The sequence below is a fragment of the Falco cherrug genome, chromosome 9, assembly GCF_023634085.1.
Source record: "Falco cherrug isolate bFalChe1 chromosome 9, bFalChe1.pri, whole genome shotgun sequence".
NCBI classification, from domain to species: domain Eukaryota; kingdom Metazoa; phylum Chordata; class Aves; order Falconiformes; family Falconidae; genus Falco; species Falco cherrug.
This window is the reverse complement of record NC_073705.1, coordinates 25,911,163-25,933,858: the sequence shown is the minus strand read 5'-3', so window position 1 is coordinate 25,933,858 and position 22,696 is coordinate 25,911,163. Positions and strand designations below refer to the sequence as shown.

At 42.4% G+C, this 22,696-nt stretch overlaps 1 protein-coding gene across 1 annotated transcript in view; it reads left to right on the top strand.

Moving 5' to 3' along the window:
* SORCS3 (sortilin related VPS10 domain containing receptor 3) overlaps positions 1 to 16,497 on the top strand; it is a 304,363-nt gene extending 287,866 nt beyond the window's left edge. Inside the window, exons 21-27 of the mRNA XM_055720617.1 lie at positions 2,261 to 2,384; positions 5,042 to 5,154; positions 7,021 to 7,152; positions 9,032 to 9,131; positions 11,359 to 11,464; positions 15,629 to 15,789; positions 16,400 to 16,497. Coding sequence (XP_055576592.1) covers positions 2,261 to 2,384; positions 5,042 to 5,154; positions 7,021 to 7,152; positions 9,032 to 9,131; positions 11,359 to 11,464; positions 15,629 to 15,789; positions 16,400 to 16,464 — 801 coding nt within the window. The 3' untranslated portion in view covers positions 16,465 to 16,497. The remainder of the gene's footprint in view (positions 1 to 2,260; positions 2,385 to 5,041; positions 5,155 to 7,020; positions 7,153 to 9,031; positions 9,132 to 11,358; positions 11,465 to 15,628; positions 15,790 to 16,399) is intronic.
* Positions 16,498 to 22,696: the final 6,199 nt, after the last annotated feature.

Here is a 22,696-nt window from a genome sequence, read left to right as displayed (position 1 = left end):
AGCATACACACATACAAAAAGGGAAAGTTGTAATTTTAAAGGCCAGATTGGTTCCCCTTATCTGCCTTTGCACAGAATCACAACCTGTAACCTCTGGGAAGATTGCTAATATCACTGCAGTTTGATAGAGGCCCGTGCTGCTTGTCCAGGATGTGTGTATATCTAAATGCATGTTAGCTAGGCCTCCAGGGCTAGCACAAGCTGGCACCCTTGCTCACTTGGTCTGAGAGTCCCTTTTTTTCATGACTGCTGCCTTTTCAGCTCATGGATGAGGGATTCGAAGGAAGGTGGCATTCTGCGGGGAAGGAAATGTGTTTCCTAGTCTGGCCAATGCCACTGGAAATTTTGATTTAGTTATGAAAATGGCATATACGGCCACTGCTATGAAATGCAGGCAGGTTGGCAGTCTGATGGGATGAAGCATGAGCGCTAAGAAGGTGAATGTTAAGAGATTTTCCTCTGGAAACAAACAGGCAGTGTAGTGAAGGGACAACACCAATGGTATGATGGCTTTATCTGTGTACTTTTGCAATGGAAGCTAGTATCACTATTTTCATTTTAATGGTTTAATGGTCTAAACCAAGAGATTTGTCTGCAGGCCAGCTATCCGATCAATGGCATTTGGAGGGCTAGACTTCTGATTTTCACCAGGTGCCCACCAAAGCTGCTATATCACTCCCCTCCTCAAACAGGCAGGGGAGAGAAAACGTAACGAAAGGCTCAGAGGTCGAGATAAGGACAGGGAGATCGCTCAGCAATCGCTATCACGGGCAAAACAGACTCCACTTGAGGAAAACAGTTTAATTTATTAACAATAAAATCAGAGTAGGATAATAAGAAATAAAACCAAAACTTAAAACGTCTTCCTCCTACTCCTTTCTTCTTCCTGAGCCCAACTTCACTCCCCATGTCTCTGCCCCCTCCCCACAGACTGCAGGGGACGGGGCTGGGGCTGGGTCAGTCCCTCACACGCTCTCCCTGACGCTCCTGCCCCCTCAGGGGGCTCCTCACACTCTGCCCTGCCCCGGTGTGGGTCCCCCATCTGCTCCACCATGGACCTCCATGGGCTGAGGGCACAGCCTGCCTCACCATGGGCTCCACCATGGGCTGCTGGGGAATCCCTGCTCTGGCACCTGGAGCCCCTCCAGCCTCCTGCACCGACCTGGGGGGCTGTTCTCTCACATAGACTCTTGTCTTGTCTCTGGCTGCAGTTGCTGTTCTACAGGTTTTTTTCCCCATTCTTAAATGCATTATTCCAGAGCTGCTGCCACCCACCATCGCTGATGGGCTTGGCCTTGGCCAGCAGTAGGTCCGTCTTGCAGCCAGATCGTATTGGCTCTGGTTGATGTGGGTGAAGCTTCTGGCATCTTCTCACAGGAGCCACCCCTGCAGCCCCCCTGCTACCTGAACCTTGCTGTGCAAACCTGATACATCAATCAATATACAAATAGCTTTTCCTGAACATCGTGCACTTTTCTCATCTGGATGTGTATCAATGTGAGAGTTTCTTGTGTGAAGAGGACACCTGTAGTACTATCAAGATAATTTTTGTTTGAGAAGGTGCAGATAGTCAGCCTTCTCTGCCAGAGTTCTGATCTGGCTAAATTCAGGTGAACTTTCTTCTGGAAACCATTCAGCCACATTCAGACAGCATTGTCTGCAGGTATTATGCCATGCTTTCAGCCTTGTTAGCATGGTTTGCCAGCTTATGGCTGGAGCCAGTTTACAGGCTCAAAGCATGGACAGGGCGATGCTGGGTGCCCTGCCTCTGACCTGAGCAGAGTTGCTGTGGGATAGATGGATTTGTGCTCATAAGAGCAAGGGCTGGCCCTGAATCTGAACAATATGGATTGTTTGAAGAAGCATCTGTGTGTCTGGATTATGTTCAATGCTGGTTTGAGCTGGATCCTGTGTTTTGTATAACTGATACAGCAACTGTGCTGAGTGTGCATGCGCGCGTGTGTGTGTATTCTGCAGTTGCTAACTGTGCTCTGCTGAGGTATTCATAGCATAATGTGTTGCAGTTCAGTGGAAGAGCATTTCAGCAAGCATTTACTGAAGTGAGAGAAACCTTTGCCTGTGGGACAGTTCTCAATGGATGGGAACGTTGAGGCCTTAGCAGGACATGCACGCTCAGAGCACCATTCCTGTGTCAGGGAGGGAGGATATCATGGCCTGGTGGATTAGTCAGGTGCATGTTGTGATCGTGAGTTAATCTCACCCTGATTTTAATATCGCCAACTATGTTTACCTCTTGCAGCCCCTCATCACCTTGGAGAGCAGCATCTCATACGTCTTTGCTGTGGAGGGGATGAACACTGTCACTGTGCAAGTTGCTGCCGGCAACACCCTCATCCAGGATACCAAGGAGATCGCAGTGCATGGTACCCTCAGCCTTTTATAATCAGATCTCAAGGGGGTATCTAGAGGTGAAGAACAGGTAGTTGCTGCTGAACCAAAATAAACTCTGTGAACTCTGTAGTGCCTGGAGGAATTTTTGAAGACAAATTGTAAACAAAGTAGCTCAGATATGTCATGATCACAAAATACAGAAATTAATTGGATGGGGCAGCTAGCCAAATTTTTAAGCTCAGCACTGTAGTAAAGTGTCTGGAGTCTTCTCTGCCAACTGGTCTGTCTGTACACCCTGACTGGGAACTCCCAAAAGAACTGTAGCCAGTCTGCCTTCCCTCTGCTTCCCAGCTATGGAAAGAAGTAGTCATAGTGCATCATTAAGGTGGCCTGAGTGCTGCTGATGTTTCTCTTTATCCAGTGACTGCATAAACAACAGGGGTCTGGAAAACAGGGAGCAGAAATGACTCTGTTGTTGGTATCTCTTCCCATCTTCCATGCCACAGCTGGAGGTCTGAGTATGTCTACTGGACTTTAGTGTGAGTAAAGTTTGGTATGTTCTTGCCATATCTGCACATCATGGGCTGCAAAAAGCGCCCTTTGGCAGACCACAGGGCTTACCCTTCTGGGGGCTTGATAAAGGCTGAGTGGAAGAGCTCTCAGCAGTTTTGGCCAGGACTTTGAGATTTCTCCAGAGAATAATTTCTATCCTGGGCTAGTCTTCATTTTCTTTATCCAGTTATTGGCATCCAGCATTTAAGGGCAAGCTTTTCTTTGGATAGCAAGTTTTATTAAGAGACCTGGGCTTCAAATAACTCAGATTGCACTGTGTAGTTTAACTATGTGTGTCTTGTTTCAGTAATTAAATATAAATAAATGTCCTGCTGGTGACTGGAAAGCTGTATGCTCAGATTTAACAACCAGCTAAATAGATATTTATTGATTGCCTGGCTGTGAAATGCAATGGGTTTAATAATTTGTTGATATCATTTAGTAATACTGAAACTAGCTATTAGCAAATGTAAGTAACCCTCTACTCGATCATTCTGAGCATTGCAAAAAGCAGTGTTTATTTCTGGGAAACATGCATCTTTCCATTTGTTTTTGGAATAAACCTGAATCAAGCATATCTGGGAGAGGTCCCCGCAGATGATCTTGATCTTTGGTCCTGGTAGGTCCCACAGAGCACTCCTCGCTCTCTGTTTCTAACCACTGTAAAAAATTTTGCCATTCTGTTTAGAAGATCCAGCTCTTTAGGCTTTATCACAAAGAGAGAGTGATCCAGTTGGAATGTCCAAGTAGTCCTATGCAGCTCCATGCTGCAGACTGACATGGTCTAAGGAAGGAGTCCTGCCAGACCCCCAGTCTGGTGATCAGTTCAAGTCTGAGTATGTAAATGAGTGACACCTTTGGTAAACATGCACTTTGCTATATTTGTGTCCTGTGTTATTATGTTTCTAGGCAGGAAAGCATGGCTTTCTGGTGTTAGCAGTGGAGGAGACTTATGCAGGCTTTTCTCAAATTGTGATTAACAGACCAGAATATACTCAAAAAATAAATTGGACATGGTACTGAGCTTTCAAAAGTGAAAGGCTTTATATATCAGGATCTGGGTTAAGCCCTCAGAACTTGGGAGAGTTTCCCCACTCTCTTTGATGCTTATTTATTTAAAAATATACTGCACCATCTAAAATGAAAGAACAGATCTTGCAAAAGATGCAACATAAATGCTGTGCTGGCACATCCCTGCTATTCTATGGATTTCCCCACATATTCTTGTGGTGTATCTTGATCTAAAACTGTTACCTTCTTGCAAATGATTAATGGTACCGATTTGAAGTGTCTGAAGGTCAGGTGCTTCAAAGTAAGGCACAGCACATCTCTAAAACCAGAGAGCCATCTACCCTGAGAACTTATATTTGAGTATGATTTCCATCCTGGATTTGTGCCTCCCACTGGCCCAAATTTATTGTGCACAGTTGTCGTAAGGATTCCAACCTTGGTCTCTGGTGACACCATAGGGGAGATTTGGAATTGGAGAAAAATTTAAAATGTTCTGTATTTTAAGTCTAGGAAGTTTTTCTTCCTCCCTGCAATCAGTCAATTAGGAAGTAATTTCAAAGTGTTTCATGAATAGCCATGGCTTGATTAGCCAGTCATTAACACCACTGGGTTCTGATTTGTTGGGGTATTAACCACTCACGGTTTCCCTCCAGGAGAGCAAACAGATAATACCTGCTTTTGAAAACATTACTTACAGTAGGTGTTTGTTCTGCAAAGCACAATGCATGCAATTGCACAGACCTTCCAAATTTCAGCCAGATGCTGCTTTATTTACTGGTCAACTTCCTTGTAAGCAGGGTCTGATGAAGCTGAGTGGCAAAATTACAAAGCCTATAGGCATCATAAAGGGAAGGTATCCTCTCCCCTCTCTCATTCTTGCTTCCATTTCTTTTAGGAAAAAACACAATTTGGTATTAGGGCAAAATGTCCTTTATTAAGAAATGTTACAAGAATTGTTTTGTTGAAAGCTTTCTGTCTTGCTTAGTGTTACCCAGCCCTTTTTCTTCCTTCAGACTTCCTTCTCTTGCTTTAAGACAGTTTAATTATGGTCTTCCTGTTGTCTTCTGCAGCCTTGGCTGTACTCTGCATATTTAATCCTCTTATAAATACTGTTTTTCTATTCCAGAGTATTTCCAATCTCAGCTCTTGTCATTTTCTCCCAACTTGGACTACCATAACCCTGACATCCCTGAATGGAGGCAAGACATTGGCAAAGTCATCAAGAGAGCTTTAGCACAGGTGAGCATCCATTTCCTTATCTGTACTTATATTGACAATGCTGTTAAAACATGCACTTTTTCAACATGTTAGCTTGAAAGAATGAGAAAAAACAGTAGTAATGAGGCTATCATTTTAAATTAGTAAAAAGTTTCTAAATATACTGGACCTTTTTACACAGGCAAACTATATTGGGAATTTTGTGGAAATATTATAATTACTTTTATGTTTCTATGGTGCTTTTTAGTTTTTAATATCCCTGAGGACTTTACAAATTCTTGATTGCAATAGTATCATTATTATTATTATTTTGCCAAATTGATATTACAGTGTCTACTGTTTTCCACTCCAAACATTTGAGTAGTGTTACCATGTGTTGTTAAACAGCTGATCCACTTCATCCTAGAAGACACATGTTGTAGCACAATGGATGTACAATGAAGATTTTTGTTACCTCTTACTCAGTCAGGAGTTCAATGTGCAGATAGCTGTAGCAACTGGTGAACATTATAAAGCTCTACTCCCCTTTCAACTGGGACAAAAAATGAGGATTAAGAGGGGAAAATAAATTTACCTTTAAAATACAGGACAAAGAGAGACTTCTGTGGGTGGAAGATACTGAATCTTCCTTTGGGATTAATTAGAATATGTAAACTAGCACTCATTCTTGCACAAAAGGGGACAGAATAATTTATGATATCAAATAGCCAGGGACTTTGGTTTTGTGTGAAATCAGGAGATAGATCTGGGCAAACTTTTGTGTTTTTTCCATTCTGCCAAAAATGTATCGTGCTGGGTTTTTTTGCTACAGCTACAGCTGTTCTTAGAAATGGAGGCTGATTATTTTTACCGGGAAAGTACATTCCTGCTCAGCTTTTCTCATCTGCAGCCCACTCAAAATTCACAGTTTATAAGAGTTTCCTTGATTGTTTTCCCATCCTGACAAAAGACTAAATTCATTTGTTTAAACTGTTGTTCCCTTTTACTGTATTCAGAATCAAGCCTGCTGAAAAAAAGAAATTAGTTGGGTTGTAACTATGAACAGTTACAGACGACAGCAGAGACCATATAGAAGTGCTTGCTTGTATATCCTTTTGTGAATATTAGGTTGCAATCCATGGTCTGCACTTACATGACATATCACCAGGAATGGGCTGCCCCACTGATACATTTCAGCTCAGGAATAAGGCCAAGGAGCTTGAAGTGGGGTAGGAGCAGGGAGCTACTGGAGTTAGCCTCATATAGCAGAGAGTTTGTGAGAGGCTTCCTGACCTACTGAGGATGCCCATCTTGGATTTGGGGAGACAGGGAAGTAGCCTCTGAAGCAACTGAAGACCTGACCTGTGAGTCAGGTATGGAATACGGACTCTTGGCTCAGCAAATTGAGCAGTTTCTAGCACAGCCCTCCTAATCAGCCCCAGTAGTAGAGTATCCCACTGGAGACATTAAGTTACTCATGTGTGGCAAATGTGGATCCCCATAACCTAATATTAGAAGGTGATTGCAGGCGATTTTCTTCATATGTCCCTGTTAGTGGCACACTTACCAGTGATTGTTCTGAGCCAGACTCTCTGGATCTGACTTTTGGTCATTCTTTTGTAGAGATGACTATATGGAAAATTCAGATCTGGAGACATAGTAGGTTTGGACTATGGGTTGAGATCTTTGGGTCCAGGGGTGTTCATTCTACATTCAATTCTAGAAATGGAGTAAATCGTTAGCATCTATTTCTGACCCACCACATAGGCAGAACAACTCATTAGCTCCATAACATACATACAGTGGAACTGGCAAGTAACAATTTAATGGGAGCAGAGTTTCCTGTAGTGAATGGAAACATCAGTAACAGAATAGCAGCTAGAGACTTCCTTTTTACTTTTCTTTTAGGTGACTGGTATCCCTGATGAACAGATCCTGGTAGCTGTATTTCCTGGGCTGCCTACTTCTGCTGAACTCTTCATACTGCCCCATAAAAACACAACAGAAAGGAGGAAAAGCAGTGAGGCTGATCTGGAGCAAGTAAGGAAAGAAGGACTCATGGAACATCCATTCCTATCATACCATTTGCAGATGGGCCCCTTAATTTGTGCAGCATTGGAAATGACTTACAATAAGTTTGATGGAATTGGATGCATCTGGGACTGTGGCAATGTAGTTTATGGCATTAAAGAAAATTATTTGCAGAGGAAAAATGCATCACAAAAGTACCTCACTGAGATACATCACAGTCTACCAGCAGTGGTTCTTCCTAGATCAGTGGTGTGTCCTTATTACAGTAGTTATGGCCAAAGGAACCTTGAATATGTACTCCCTCTGCTCCCTGGAGGAATGCTAATAGACAGAGGCCAAAGCAGCGGGATAATATACTGAGGTTTACTAAAAATAAATCAGGCTTTTCAGCTCGTATATCACTGGAACAAGACCTTTTTTTTTTTCTGCAGCAGCGAATGGCATGTGCAAACTATATTTGGAAGTTACAATATCCATCCATTTAGATAAATAGGTAATTACAGTGATGAATAGCAACAGTGATATGCAGGCAAGGGAAGAGCTAGGAACAACAGCACTAGTCTGCTGAAGCTTTCATGGTAGAATTACCAAGTGATTAAATCAGCTCTATAAAGGCAAAGGAGTAAAGTACTGCTGGAAAGGCTTCTTAGCTCTAGCTGATGTTCTCGTACGCAGCATTTTTACTGCATGCAGGCTATGTTTGAGCCCATCTCCAAGTAACTCTTGGAGGAGTAACTCTTCTGTGATCAAACATTAAGTAATTCAGAGAACTGCTGAATTCTGTGGAAGCACTGAGCAAAGTCAGTCCCCTCAGAGTAGTACATTTGTCCTAGGAAGCTAGCAAAGCTGGCCTCTTAAATTTATGGTGGTGAGTGTGCAGAAGAGATGCATTATGGTGGGAAGGTTTGGAAGGCTTTTTAGAGGGGTTTTCTCAGACTTGTTTCCACCCTGTTCAGCAGGATCTACCTGTATTAGGATTCCCTCTGAACAGGCTGTTGTGTCAATATTTCATATTTCAGTATTATACAGACATCTCAGATTAGGTTTCTAACTTGCTGACCATGAGGCCTGAAGCTCTAGCACTCTAATTTTATTTGATGGTCTCCTCACTTGCACTTTGGCACCTGTTGTTGCCTTCTGCTTGAAGAGCTCTGTCCTGGAGAGCAGGCCATCAGAACTACTTGGTAGCTGTGCCCTGACTATCAGAACTACCCTAAGAGGCATTAACGAACTCAGGTTCCAGTGTGACACACCAAGTATGTGCTCTGAGGCAACCAAATAACACATGAGTAGACTCTAGTCCAAGGACCCTTTTCTAAATGAAGGAGAAATATGGCAAGTTCCCCATTAATCTTCAAAACTGGATTGTCTCGTCCCCAGCAGCCTGTTTAAATAGGAGCTACGTGACTAGGATTGTTCTGAATCAATGTAAGCAAAGAAGTGTTGCTAGGCTGGACTACCTAACTCAGTTCCATCATCCACCAATGAATGAAAGGCTAGCAAGTCAGTGATTTCCAAGTGCACTAGATTAAACTCACGGGATATTGTGGAGGGTGAAAAGATCCTTAGTTCTTTTTCTCCCCTACCCCCTCCAAAAAAAAAGAAAAAAATTTGCTGACTTTATTGGTTTGCTTCCCAAGAGAGGTGTAATAACATACTTTGTGAGTCTCAAAAGTCCTGTAGGGAGACTTCCATGCAATTACACTCAGCTCCATCTAAAGCACGTGTATGTGTTTCTCTCCACTATCTCCGTTTCTCGCTTCCCTTCTCTTCCTCAAGCTGGTAAGAGGTGTTAGTCACCATTTATAGGCTACATGCATTCCTGAATGTTCTCCAGAGCTTGCTGTCTTCTATATTTTAAGTACTGTATCTCTTATTATTTTATCAGGTAGTAGAAATCCTTTTTAATGCTCTCAACCAGAACCTGGTCCAGTTCGAACTGAAGCCTGGTGTTGAAGTTGTGGTGTATGTTACTCAGTTAACATTAGGTGAGTGTGGAGTAAAATGCATTGCTGTGGTTCTCTCGAGGCTTCAGGCAACTTCAGGAGAACCAATCTACATCAAAGCACTCACAGTTTGGTGTGTGCTACTGGGATATGTAGGACTGATTGTATTGAGACATTGTAGTAGAAGCAGGACGTGTTAAAAACAGAATCCAGCAGTGTGCTTTTCATGCACCAGTTTGTACAAGTATTAAAAGTACATTTTAAGAGTTCCCTATGGCTTAATTAACTAGTGCATTGATGTTTTTCAAGTGTGTTAGAAAATCAGGTGAATGGTGTTCCATTAAGCCCTCACTGGGCACCTGTGGAGTTCAGTGGGAGTATTACTAAGTTTCATGGATATTGGATCAAATCCTTATTTTGAAGGGCTTGTTAACATTATGACTAGCCAAGAAGCTTTACAGGGGCAAAGTACTCATGAAAAGAAGATCTAGGCCTCTTACAGGGAATAGGTGCCTGAATACTGACTTCTACAAATTAGAACTTACTTAAATTTCAATGCTACCTATCTCCATTTTCACACAGATTAATGAATAGTCACTTTAAGCTTCATCACCCCCTTTGCTTTAAATTACCCTAATATGAAGCTCTTGGCTACTGCTGAGACTTTCGGCCAGTCTAATACTTCAACCGCTGCTGAGACAGTGATGATAAGAGAGGAGATGATGGATTAGTTTTTGTCCTTGCATTTTGTGACTGCCTTTGCAATTATCTGAAATGTGGGATCTTGTGCATGTGACATTGCTGATAGCCTCTCCAAAAGATTGGGATTCATGTTGCACAATAATACACTTCAGCTTCCTTTTACATGAGGCTCTCAGAGAGCCAAGACCCGGGCTAAACCAAGGCTTGTGACATATCCTACAGGTAATGCCTTTTTGCCTTCACTCTCTGACTGTTGTTTGGGGATGAGAACCAGATGTTCGTAGGAGTAGGCTAGAATGAATTAATTTGCAAAACTGGAAATGAGATTCAAATATCTGCAGTCGCCAGATTCAGAATCTTTGTTATACTAAGACAGTGCAATGTGTGGATTTAGCTTACAGTCCTCAACCATTCTCACACCGCCCCCTTCCAGTGCCCCCAGTGGGGGTGCTGCATTTGTTTCATGACCATTCCCATAATATTTTGACTCCGTTTAAATGACAGTCAGTTCTTTTCCGAGAAAGAGTCTGTAGAAGTAGTAGAAGCAGAATATTGACGGAATCAGACACTTAGGTGTGAAAATTTGGCATGGAACCAGAAGTGACTCTATTTGTATAGACTTTGTCCTGGTCTTCTGGGTGAGAGAACACTCAAACAAACAAACAAACAAACAAAAAAACAAACCCAAAAAACAAAACCCACCAAAATAAAAACCAACTAACAGAAAAAAAAAAAACCAAAAAACCCCCAACCACTAACCACCCACAAAACCAAATATTTATGCAGAGTGAAAAACACTCAGCTGCTACTTAATAATCATTTGTGCATCATTAGAGACTTCTCATCAGACTCTTGATTTTCAGCACAGTGCTCAGGCCATTAAGATGGTCTGCTCTGATGAGCTGTGGGAATAGCTGCATAAACAAGGCATAGAATACACTTTATTTAGCCCACCCAAAATGTCAAGGATAGATGGATCAGAACTCCAAGATGTTATAATGTAGTGTGTTCTTGGGTCCAGGGTTATGCTTTGGGCTCCTTCACATTATGAAAACTGACTCAGGTAAAAAGCCTCAAGGTCCAATACAAGGTTGAGCCTTGAGGCTTCTCACAGGGCTAGATTCCTGTCACATGCGAGATAGATACACATCCTTGGAAGACGGGAGTCATGCTGTTCATGGATGCTCTGAGGTAGCTTCTCCAAAGGGGAATAGACATCATTAAGCCACACTTCATAAATTTCATTTTCACTGCAGTCCCTGGAAAAGCCTGAAAAGAAATAGCCCAGAGTGTTAACACAGGAGTGATCAGCCATTCAGCTAAGTGTGGCTGCTTGTGCCTTTTCACTAGGAGGTGTTAGATTGCACTGTTTTGAAAAACGAGCTTGGCTTTTAAAGGACAAGAGAGTCAATTTGTTTCCTACTGATTGGTCTTGCTGAAAACAGCATGCACCATGCAGGGGTGATAAAGCAGATGTGGCGAAGACAGAATTGAGCTTGACTCTCTGCTAGTTATGTTCTCCCTAATAATATCTTGCAAATGTAATGCTCTGTCTTTCCTCCTGCAGCACCTCTTGTTGATTCCAGCACGGGTCATAGCAGTTCAGCGATGCTGATGTTGTTGTCTGTAGTGTTTGTAGGCTTGGCTGTTTTTTTAATCTACAAATTCAAGAGGTAAGTTGGGAAACTTTGGAGACTGGAGGGGGAAGACACTGGGTGGTTTACAGGAAATCTAGGCAGAGCAGTGCCTGGCTTGCAGATGTAGAGTGAGTTATGCTGGCCTAATGCTTAGACCATTATCATTATAGTTCCCTAGTTCTCATCTATAGAAAGCAGACTGTCTACTGCCCTTCCACCACAAACTCAGTGCTCTGAAAGCTCGCAAAGAGCTCAGAAATCAAGCTGTGACCTGCTTCAGCGTTGTGTTTGAACCACAGACCAGAAATGGGAACCCTACGTGCTCACTGAGTGCTGAACTACAGAATGCAGACTTAGTCAAAAAATCACAATGGATGTCTTCCTACAGTCTATATCCACCTGGCCAACTGCCTTAGTGCAGCAGTATCTCATTTGTATCTTGCAAAGTGTATAGTTTAGTCTTGCAGAGGAACAGGTGTGATTATATTAAGGGTAGGAAACTCAAAGCCAGAAAATTGTGTTAAGCATCAAAATGCCTTTGGGAATCTGTGCTGAGGTTTTGTTTGCCAGATGTTAATATAAACCTTTTGCTTCCAGGCAGCAGGCAGGACCTGTGCTGGCCCATGGCACTTTGATGCTGCAATCTGTGAAACAAAATATGGGATAAGAACGGCCTGTTTGCTGAGGGCCTGTCTTGTAAGAATTTTAGCCAGATGGAGCTCTTTAGAAGGAACTTTGCATTCAGTATGGTACTTACTGTGTTAAATGGCCTATGTGCCCAGATCCTGCCCAGTAACAAAATGTTGTATGGGAAGCGTAAGCTGAGCCTGACTTTAAAAATAAATAAATAAATATTTCCAGACATGAGTGGTTCCTCCAGTTTGGGAAGCTAGAGTTTTTCCTTTCCACTTTCCAATCTGTTTCTTTCTGCAGTTTTTCTGCAGCCCAAGGTAAGACTAGTACTCTCTAACGATGTTAGTGGGATACAAACAGTATGAAAAATAGAATGGTAAGATAGGCATGTATCCTAGTCTCCAGGTTTAAAGCTCCCCTTTTTCCAAGACTTGCATTAACCATTATCAAATTCAGTGGGTGGCACTGCTTCTAGTGCTTGATCCTGTGCACATCAAGATGTGTTACCAAGCTTCCACTGACTAGAGTGGCCCAGGACAGTTTCCAGAGAACCCATATGTGTGAATCTGCTCAGGTGCAGATTTCCAGGCCTTCAGTGTGACTTGCTGGTTGCAGTCTAAAATCCTCTCTCTGATTCTGTGAGGTGGAATACAACTTCCCAGGTAGGGTGGGGAATGGGATATGGGACTTATTTAAGGCATTGACTTAATAATGTGCTGGGGAGGCAGGTGATGATTTCTCTCACTCCCAGATGTAGGATGAGGAGGGAAGAGATGTCTCTTTTGGAGATGTCAAGCTGTAGATACAACTCTTTTTAAGATATACTTTCATTTGTGTCTTGGTGAGATGATTTCTTAGATTTGGCCTAATGTCTTTGGCTCTGTGGTCAGCAATTGGTTACCAGGAAGAAGAATCTGTATACTCCAGCTGCCACAGAGCAGTGAGGAGCTTGGTAATCAACTTTGCTTTGACAGGCTCCAGGTCATGTTATACTACTACAGCTCATAAAACTGACTGTTGTATTACTTCAGCATCCTGAGTCTTAAGCATAGCAGCCATCAGCCTTGTGTTGTGCTTCAGAGCTGGGAAGACCCTACATTGTTAAAATCTGTCTGAAAATTGAAAGTATTAAAAATTGGGAGTGAGGAAGAAGCCAGTTAAAGCATCATTTTTGCTTAGCCCAAAGCTCATCCCCTTGCTGTCGTCTCTTATTTACTCTGACCCAAAGAGGACAAACCCAGGTCAAACTGACAAAGTTTGGGATTAAATCAGTTACCCAGAGTGTCCTCAGCTGGATTTTTCAGAACAGAAAGCAACTCTTCAGCTCTAAAACCTCTGGCTCAGTGGATCAGATATGAGAGCATGCAACAATTCTTAATGGAAAAAGGAGGTGGAAAAAAAGCTTTCCTCTAGCTCTCAGTGATGCAGAGATCCATTAGCCATATGTACTTTTCTGATTAATGGTGATCCCAGCCTGAATACAGAACTACTGCTTGCAGGAAAAGGTTGTGGGGAGAGCATGGGCCTGCATCAATTTTTAATTTTACAGCTTTATAGAATCTGTGCCTTGCTGGTTTGCACACAGATTACTTCTTATGAGTCCATCAAGTTATAGACTCGGCAGGCATGTTAAACACTGGTAACCTGAGAGATGCCTGTTGAGGAGGTATGGGTGTAAAAGGAAGGAAGGGGGAAAAGGATGGAAATAAGTCTGTAAAAAGATTGTTTCTTTCTTGGGAGATCAAGTGTATAGGTCAATAGTGGGGCAGCGGGGCAGTCAATGTGTGTGTGCCCTGGGACAGGAGTGCAGGAGTGTGTGTGCGTGTGTGCCCATGTGCTCAGAGATGCGCAGTGGGATGTTGTGGCCACCTGTGTCTGTCCTGGGAGGCATAGCAGGATTAGGTACGTGTAGATAGATGCGCATATGTACAGCCATCTCAGTTTCTTTTCCCCCTAACTCTCTGAAGTACTGGAGGCTCTCTGCCTTCACAGTTCTAAAGAGCTTCTCTCTCCTTTCCTCCCAAAGCTCAGAAGACTACCACTTCTCTACCATTGCATTGTTTGGAAGCAAAACTAAGTCTTCCAGTATCTCCAGGTGTGTTCTTGTGCCCACATCTCTACACACCTCCAGACATTTTCTGGGCACTTAAATCCTATAGGAATTCATTTGTCATCCAACGTATGCATTCCCTGTATAGTGCTTATGTCTTCTAGTGATCTGTAAGGCATGTCTAAAGGTTAGAAAGAGAGGGCAGGAGAAAGGGAGAAGGACATGAGGTTTGTTAATGCTGCTAAACATCCCAAATGTGTCCTGACTTGCTGCTGGTTAAGAACAGAATGCCAAATCAAGCCAACGGCACAAGTTGTTTGAGGCCAGAATGTCACTGGAGTAAAATCGGCATAGATCTGTTGAATTTGTGAGAGCTGAGGCAATTTGCACTGCTTCCAATCTCTGACATACCCAACAGCAGACAGGTTAGCATAAAGATATGGCATTTTATATAGCTTCTTTTGAACACATCTTCCTTCTCTCTCCTCTGTGCTTTAAGAAACTGAAAAAAAAAATTATCTGAATTTTTTGTATTTTAGCAGTGTGGACTGCATGACACAGATTCCTTTTAAGGGCATTAGAAAAAAACAGCCACTTGTCTTCCAACAGGCAACTATGCACGGATAATCCTTGTAACCCCCATGATGCTTAACATATTACCTTTCAGTTCTCTCATTTTAAACTTGCATTCCTCTAAAGATTACTATCTATCTGTCTAGGCCTATCTATCTGTCTAACTAACTGACTTTCAAGGATATCATTGTAACAGTCTAACTTCTCTTGGAAGAAGGAAGAAGAAATAATCCCTTCATTTTCTTGGCTCCCTGAGTAGCAAGGCAAAATAAGTCCCTGCAAACTTGCATGATCCGTAGCATGGCAAACTGTTTTTGCAATGAAATGGTAGCAAATAGACTTTGGGTGGGTGTTATGAGTTCCAAGTCCTTTCTGTGCTCTGAGGCAAGACCTATTCTTTATAACTCTTTCTGATGTGGCAATTTCTACTGAGTCAGTGTGGGTCTGTCAATAGAAACAAGTCTAGCAATTTTTTTCTCAGTTGACGGTAGTGTTCAAATTGATTTTTACTTTTGGTTTCCAATGCACCACTGATCATATAATAAGTACTGAGAGAGCTGGCAAGTGCAGTTAATTGCACTTAGCTGATTACTGCTTTCTGAGCTGGGTGCAGTGTCCACTGTGTGCCTGACTTCTCATTTAAAAGGGCAAGACCAGAGCATCTGGGCTTACAGCTGGAGGAGCCTTTGGGCACAGGATAGGAAGGCAGGTGGCCTGAGATTTGGGGTAGCTTTAGGCTGGTGTTGGAATTAGTGGATGCTAATGGCACTTTCAGAGCTGAACATCACTGTTGTGCTTTCACCATTCTGAGAGCTGATACTTTGCATCACTGCCAGTGCTGCATTTCTGGGATTGGTCTCAGTTTAGTTGGTCCGATTAATCAATGACATGCCAAGGATCCCTGTGTTACAAAATATAACCTCTTGTTTTCATTTCCTGTGCAGGAAAATCCCTTGGATTAACATCTATGCCCAAGTTCAGCATGACAAGGAGCAGGAAATGATTGGCTCAGTCAGCCAAAGTGAAAATGCCCCCAAAATCACTCTGAGTGAGTTCACAGACCCTGAAGAGCTGATGGACAAGGAGCTGGACACGAGAGTGATGGGTGAGAGACAGCCCTCAGCTGGGGTTTGTTTCGTGGTCTGGGTGAGGGTGTTGGTCACTGGGGTATTAGGAAAGGCAGTAACTGTGACCCAGGTACAAGCAGAGCATGAGGCCCTGAGATAGGAAGCAAATCTCTTTCTGCAACATAGTAACAGGTAGTTTTTCTTACTGTTTTTCAGCTTTTTTTTTTTTCACAGTGTTAAATGACCAGGGTAGGAACCTGGAAACAGCAATGCATAGATAGGAGTTTAGTAAGAGCTGTGGCTCACACCTATGCCTGCTCATGACCCTGTCTCTCCTGTGGAGGGGTCCCAAATTCCCTGAACCCTTAGAAGAATCAGCTGAGCCAAGCTTACGTTTGTTGGAGTGCTATCATTACAAGGGAATATGTCTCCAATGGCTAAAAGAATTTACTGCTGGTCAGCTGAGCTGTAGTAACAGGTTTTCTGCATGCTCCATACTTACTGCAAATACAAAAAAGGATGTTACTTGTAGGCACCTTTCCTGTCTTTACACTTACATAAGCACATCCTAAGAAGGAAAGAGAAGCAATATAGCCCAAACAGTTGAAGCCACTGCTCTGAGACTCTTCTCCATTTTCTCCTCCACAGGAAGCATCTCAACAATTGCCAACAGTGAAAGCACAAAGGAAATCCCCAACTGCACTAGTGTTTAATACTAAGAATCCACTTGGTCTACAATATTTCTGACTTTTTATTTTTAATTATTATTGTTATAATTATTATTATTATTATTATTAAAAAAGAAAGAGTTATATGTCATTATTATCATTTGGGAGGGGATGGGGTGGGCTTTTTCTGTTTACCAGGGCTGCATTCATAAATAGCAGGGGTTCTTCATATTTAGGAAATACTCATCAGATTAAAAAGAAAAAGCAAAGAATGAGTCAAGTGTGCAATGGGATTTGAATGCCAGCCTTCTGTAAAATGCAGAATGGGAATTAAGTATACAGATCCCACAGGTAGGTATAGTAACTTAGGCAACATGTTGTAGGTAAATTGTCCCTTTTCAGACCTTTTCAAAATAAGTCATGAATCAACTACTTCATCCTGCCAGAGGACTCAGGCTGGGTTGTTGGACCAGGCTCTGCAACTTGCCAACAACCCTCGCTTTCCAATGACATGCATGTCTCAGCTTTTTGCAGGAGCTTGCCTCTTTTAGTTGCTTTTAATTTCAGTCACCCTCTGGCACTGTTGATTGCTGAGAAAGGAAAAAAATAATCAGAGTAAACACACATGTCAGTGTTCCTTGGACTGTAGATTGGCTGGAGGGGACAGCTCCGCAAGCAATGAAGGAGCATGCCTGAGCTTATGAATGCAGCCCAAACCCCATGCATGTGAATAGCAAGGATGCTGAAGGCCTACTGTAGATAATTACAATGTACATAGCTTTTTATTTCTTGGGAAATAATTTAATGTTTAGTAAAAGAAGATATGTTTAAAACAAAACCTGAACCACACACACACATGCACGCACACATGCGCGCGTTCGTACTTGCCAGCCAACCAGGGACCGTGGTGAGCACTTGAATCACGCTTTGGTTCCAAGTGTGTTCCAGTTGTCTGTCACATCTGATACTGCTGTCTATAAACAGCAGAGTTTATTTCTCTGTGTATAACTGCAAGCCTTTTTTTATATATATAGTACCATTTCCTATGATGGAGTAGAAAAAGATATTAGCAAGACAGGCTGTGAGCCTGTCATGAATATTTTAATGATGTTCATCATCTATTCACTTCTGTCACTGTTGTCCACTTCTAGGAAGGATCTTGGTGACATCCATTAGAGAAAATGAGGAAAACAAATGTGAAATTATCAACATCTCAGTGTGGGCAAATAGCAGTGTGCTTGCAGCACCCAGTGCAACCTCAACTCAGCAGTGGGCCAGGTTGCAGTAACTTTATTCCCAGTGAGAAGTCATGCTTTTAGCAGTTAAGCTGGTGAAGTAAAGTGCTATTCAGGATATGTAAGTGTAGTAAATTTTGGCTGAATATGATGCATGTGATTAGGGACTTCTTTTTGGAGAGGGGGATGCAGGATCAGACCTGCATATCTGAGCTATTTTATGAGTGCTGCGGAATGGCTTTTCCCATTTTGGATGGAAATGCCATCAGAGTAATTTCTGCATGGTGGGTTCGTGCTTTCTGTTTAGAACAGAGAGGTCAATGAAGAAAAGGTAGTGAAAAAGCTCTTTTGGAATCTTCTAGCACACTGAGTTGAGGATAGCCCTTAGAAGTGGTGGAGTTTTGGGGCAGGAAGTTTACTTAGTGGTGAATTACTCTTATCTGGTTTTCTTGAGTTGATGGTGTTAAAGATGGACTTTATTCTGCAGAGTAAGACCCAGTAGGAGTGGAAGGAAGATTGCAGGCACCTTTGGGAAGATGTTCTAGTGCTTGCATGGTCGCAGGAGGCAGAAATGAGGCCAGGTGACAATGTCTGTTACCATTTTTTAGGATCTGGATACAGGACTCCACATCACCTTTAATCTGTCTGGACTGAAATGAGGAGATGGCTAGGATTTAGGTGTGACTTGCTACCTCTCTGCATTGCAACATGCCACTGGGCTACAAACCAGCCTCAGCTGCATGTGTTGACTCTGTTAATGGACTGGAATGTCTTTCAAAGGTTATAATCCTGATGGATCTGCAGGTGGAGAGAAAAGCTGTTAAAAGCAGTTTTGCAGAAAAACACAGGAGGTATTTCAAGATTAAAATTGTAAAACTAAAATGTAGGGAAATACTGTTTTGTGTGAAGTACTAAAGCTAAATATTTTCATTTATTCTCCATTCAGGCTCGTGGGTGGTTTTTGTTGATTTAAAAAGAATTCTTTTCTATTTCCTCCCTTACTTTTTATGCTCTAGTTCCTAATAGAAGGTGGAGAGTGATGGCAGTGTTACTCTATTTAACCTTGAGTTTCCATCCATCACATGTGCATAAACTGTTGCATTACTGTCTCTGTTCTGCTGAAACACCAAAGTAGTTTATGTAATGGCTCAGTCTGGTGATAACACTGTTAGCACAAGGCCATAGCTTCCCATTTAGGTGTAGATGAGGGTGATGTACATAAACAATGGTCCTGTGGGCCTTGAACTAAATTGTGGGCTGGTCTCAGTCTTTGTTGATCATTAAGATTTGAGAGACTGATTTTGTGAGCTGCTGCAGAGGACTGAATGTGAAATACTCATTATTTTCCATATTAAATTTTTGTTCTATAAACCAGGAAACAAAGTGAAAATGTTCATTGTTGTTTGGAGTTTTCTAGGTTTTGCATGGGATTGATTTTATACTGATTTAAAAAGAACCTGCCTGGATTACAGTTTTCACAATTTTTTCTCACAATTTTTTACAATTGTTTTTTACAATTTTTCCCTTTACACTCTTAAAGATGGCTGTTAAATATCTCATAACAGAAGCAAAGAGGAAAATTTGGGGGTAAGTTGCTGAAAAAAAATGCAGACGTTTTCACTTTTCAAGAAAGAAATTTAATCCCGATGAAGGCTGAGAAATTTCTGAATGATGGGGTTTTTTTGAGGAACTTCTGTTCAGAAAGCCATTTTCAGTCCGAAATGATCCTAAAGACACTATAAAGCAAACAAAAAACCCACAAACCACTGAGCAAAACTAAAATGTTAAAAAAAATCTGCCTGATTTTGAATTGGCTCAGATTTCATGTTCCATGTGACTTAGTGGGTATCACTACCTCTCAGGGCAGTTTGTCACACTGCTGTCTGGACTTGAGTGTGCTCCGTGCACATCTGGAAAGAACTCCGTGGGATGTACATGGCATTACATTTGCCAGATCATACGTGCTGCATTAGGGGATAGCAGCTGAAAAAAACTCGTGTTTGTGGCTGAAAGCTGCTCCTTTAGCATACTAGAATGGTAACTACTGCATCCCAGTGGGATCCCCAGGCTTGTACCTATCCACAGGACCTCTGTAAAGTTTGGATTGGGCAGCCAGCACTGCCCATCTTTTTTGGAAGGTACTGAGTGGCAGAGTTAGCACAGACTGAAGCATTGACCACTTTTATTTGTATGTCTTAAGTGGGGAAACAGTGACTTGGGGATGTCATTAGGGTTTTTTCCCCTGCAAGTTTTACCTCTAAGGAAAATGTAATGGAAATCCTGGAAGATGTAGGTTATTATTTACCTGAGTGAAGAGGGAAAGAACCAGTGCCATGAGTAGAACATAAATAACTCCCATGCTGTAGTTCCGTATACAGAAGAAAAGAAAGAGAGAAAAAGCCAGAGACTGGGTCAGGGCCCAGCCTTTTCCCCATGATGGATTCTACTGTATTAGTTGTAATTTAGGAATAATGCATGAGGCACCCAATAGATCTTCTATTTAGGTTAACCTGTGCTTGAGGACCCCCACACTAAGCCTGGAAGGACTGCAGATGAGGCTAGAGCAACTGGGGACTGCAGAGTTTTTCAATTGCAATTGCCATCAATAAAAGCACGTGTAGGATAGTATGCATTTTCTTTTAGACTAACCTTGGGTTTCAGGGATGTGCAAAGATGTCCTGTTCTCCTTCCTTACCCTTCAGTCAGTTCCCACACAGGTTCCAGGTCTGACAAACCAAACCAGAATATTTAAATTCCTTCTGATGATGTTGGACAATGCATTAAACCCAAACCACCACCATGGTTTTAAATGATTAAATGAGACAGACAATTGCAATACCTGTATTAAACACAGTAATACAAATGCATGAGTCACATATATACATATATATATATACTGTTCTTGGTTTTATTGTTCCATTTGAATATTTCTACTGTAAAAAAGGCAGTGGTTTTGAAATTGTTGAAAATAAATGTATTTTTGTACATCAGAGTTACCCCTGGCTGCTCTTTCAGTCCTTGTTCTTAAATTTCCTGGTCAAGTCTGCTCTGTCTTGACTGAAATTCACTTTCCATACCTAACTCTTCAACCCTATCTTCAACCTTGCTGACTGATGCCCAGCCAGTCCCTAAGTAGTGATTGGTGGCTCCCAGCCATCTCCCCCCAGTTTATACCCTGAGCATGATGTTCTAGGGCATGGAAACATCCCTTTGGCCAGTTCGGTCAGCTGTCCTGGCTCTGCTCCCTCCCAGCTTCTTGTGCACCTGCTTACTGGCAGAGCACGGGAGACCTGAAAACCCCTCGATTTAGAGTAAGCACCACTTAGTAACAACTAAAACATCAGTGTTAATCCTTCATTTATCCTATAAAAAAGGAATGTTTATTATTCTCATACTAAATCCAAAACACAGCACTGTACCAGCTGCTAAGAAGAAAATTAACCTGATAGCTGAAACCAAGACAAAGGGTCAGCAAGAAGTGTTCTAAGGCAAGATTTTTAAGATAAAAGATAAAGCAACTACCTCTCCTTCTTTCTTACTGCTCCTCTCCAAAAATAATTGTCTCCTTGCATTTCCATTGTACAGGCTGATTCTTTTTGGACCCTGGGAGGTGAGTAGGAGGGGAGAACTACCTGCTTATGCAGACACGGCACCATAAATCCCGTGCTCTCATCTAACAGACTTCAGTCTTGAAAAAGCTGTAGAGTGCCCATGCCAAAAAAACCCCAAACACCAAACCCCCCAAATAAACCAAAAGACAAAACACCTTCTTCACTCCTTGGCACAAGACACTATTTAAAAAGGAAAAGAGAGCATGGAAATGTGTCTCTGGGTATGCATCAGCCACTCCCTCCACGAGCATGCAACACATTCCCCATTCCTCCCTCCTCCTTTCCTTTACCTCTGGGTATCCATAAACTGTAGATTTCTGGAGTGTGGCAGAATTACCGGGGAAATATCTCTCCATGGCTGTCTCTTCCTTATGTTCCTTCCCAAGTTTTCTCTACTGGTCAGTGGTGGAGGTGAGACTAATGGGCCAAATCTTTTCTCTGACCTGATGCAGCTAATCTTTTGTGTAGAAATTGCTTAAGAATGTGGCTGTATCTGTTTATTCTCCCTTTATGATCAATGATCAGTTGTTTGTGTTTTTCCATTATGTCAGTAAGCCGAAAAGGTCAGGCGACCGAGGACTAGGTTGGTCATCTCTGAGAGTGATATATGAGAGACTTCCAGCATCGCAGAAGATCTCACAGCTTTTGAAATCTTTGGGTCTGGCCCACTTTACAGCAATGCCAGTGTAATGTTTCTGTTCATGGAATCCTGAAATACAAGTTGTGAACAGCCAAGCACAAATGATGAAATTACCATGGTGAAGTTACAAGCTACCACTGAGACCCAGTAATCAGCTGTGTGCAGAAGCCCAGCTAAGTGCAGCTGTGAAGTCAAATGCAGGCACTTAAACATAAGCTCTCACTACGGCCTGGAAACGTGAGCAGTAGCGCAATCTTTGCCTGAATCCAGCTGGTTTTATGTGTTGGATGGACTTATTAGAGAAGTATAAGCATTATTTGCTACATTGTGATTTTCTCATGGTTGTACAAAATACTCCTCTATCAGGGTATACGGTGCTGCTCAGGAAAAGTGTATCATAACTGCTCCTGGAGTGAGCTCATCGCTGTCTTGTTTTACTCACCATGGTGCTCAGCAGCACCCATATGACCTGAGGCCGCCATGCTGGGTTGGGACACCTGTAGTACAGGAGAGAAAAGTACTGTTGAGGCCATTTTCCTCAGTTGGTGTGCTGGTACTGAAAAGTCTGGCTTGGTATGGGCTTGCTGACTAAAATGATGCTCTTGTGTTCCTTGTGCAGGGAGAGGCTTTCGTTACTTGTATAATGGGAGCACCTAGAGGGCCTGCCTGAGAACACAAGGGGGATCCCTTGCGTCCGCCACTGAATAAACCACATCATGGCCATGTCGGTGATGGAGTGCACAAGTGCGATGAGGCTGCGCCGGGGCTGGCTGCATCCTCAGCCACACGCT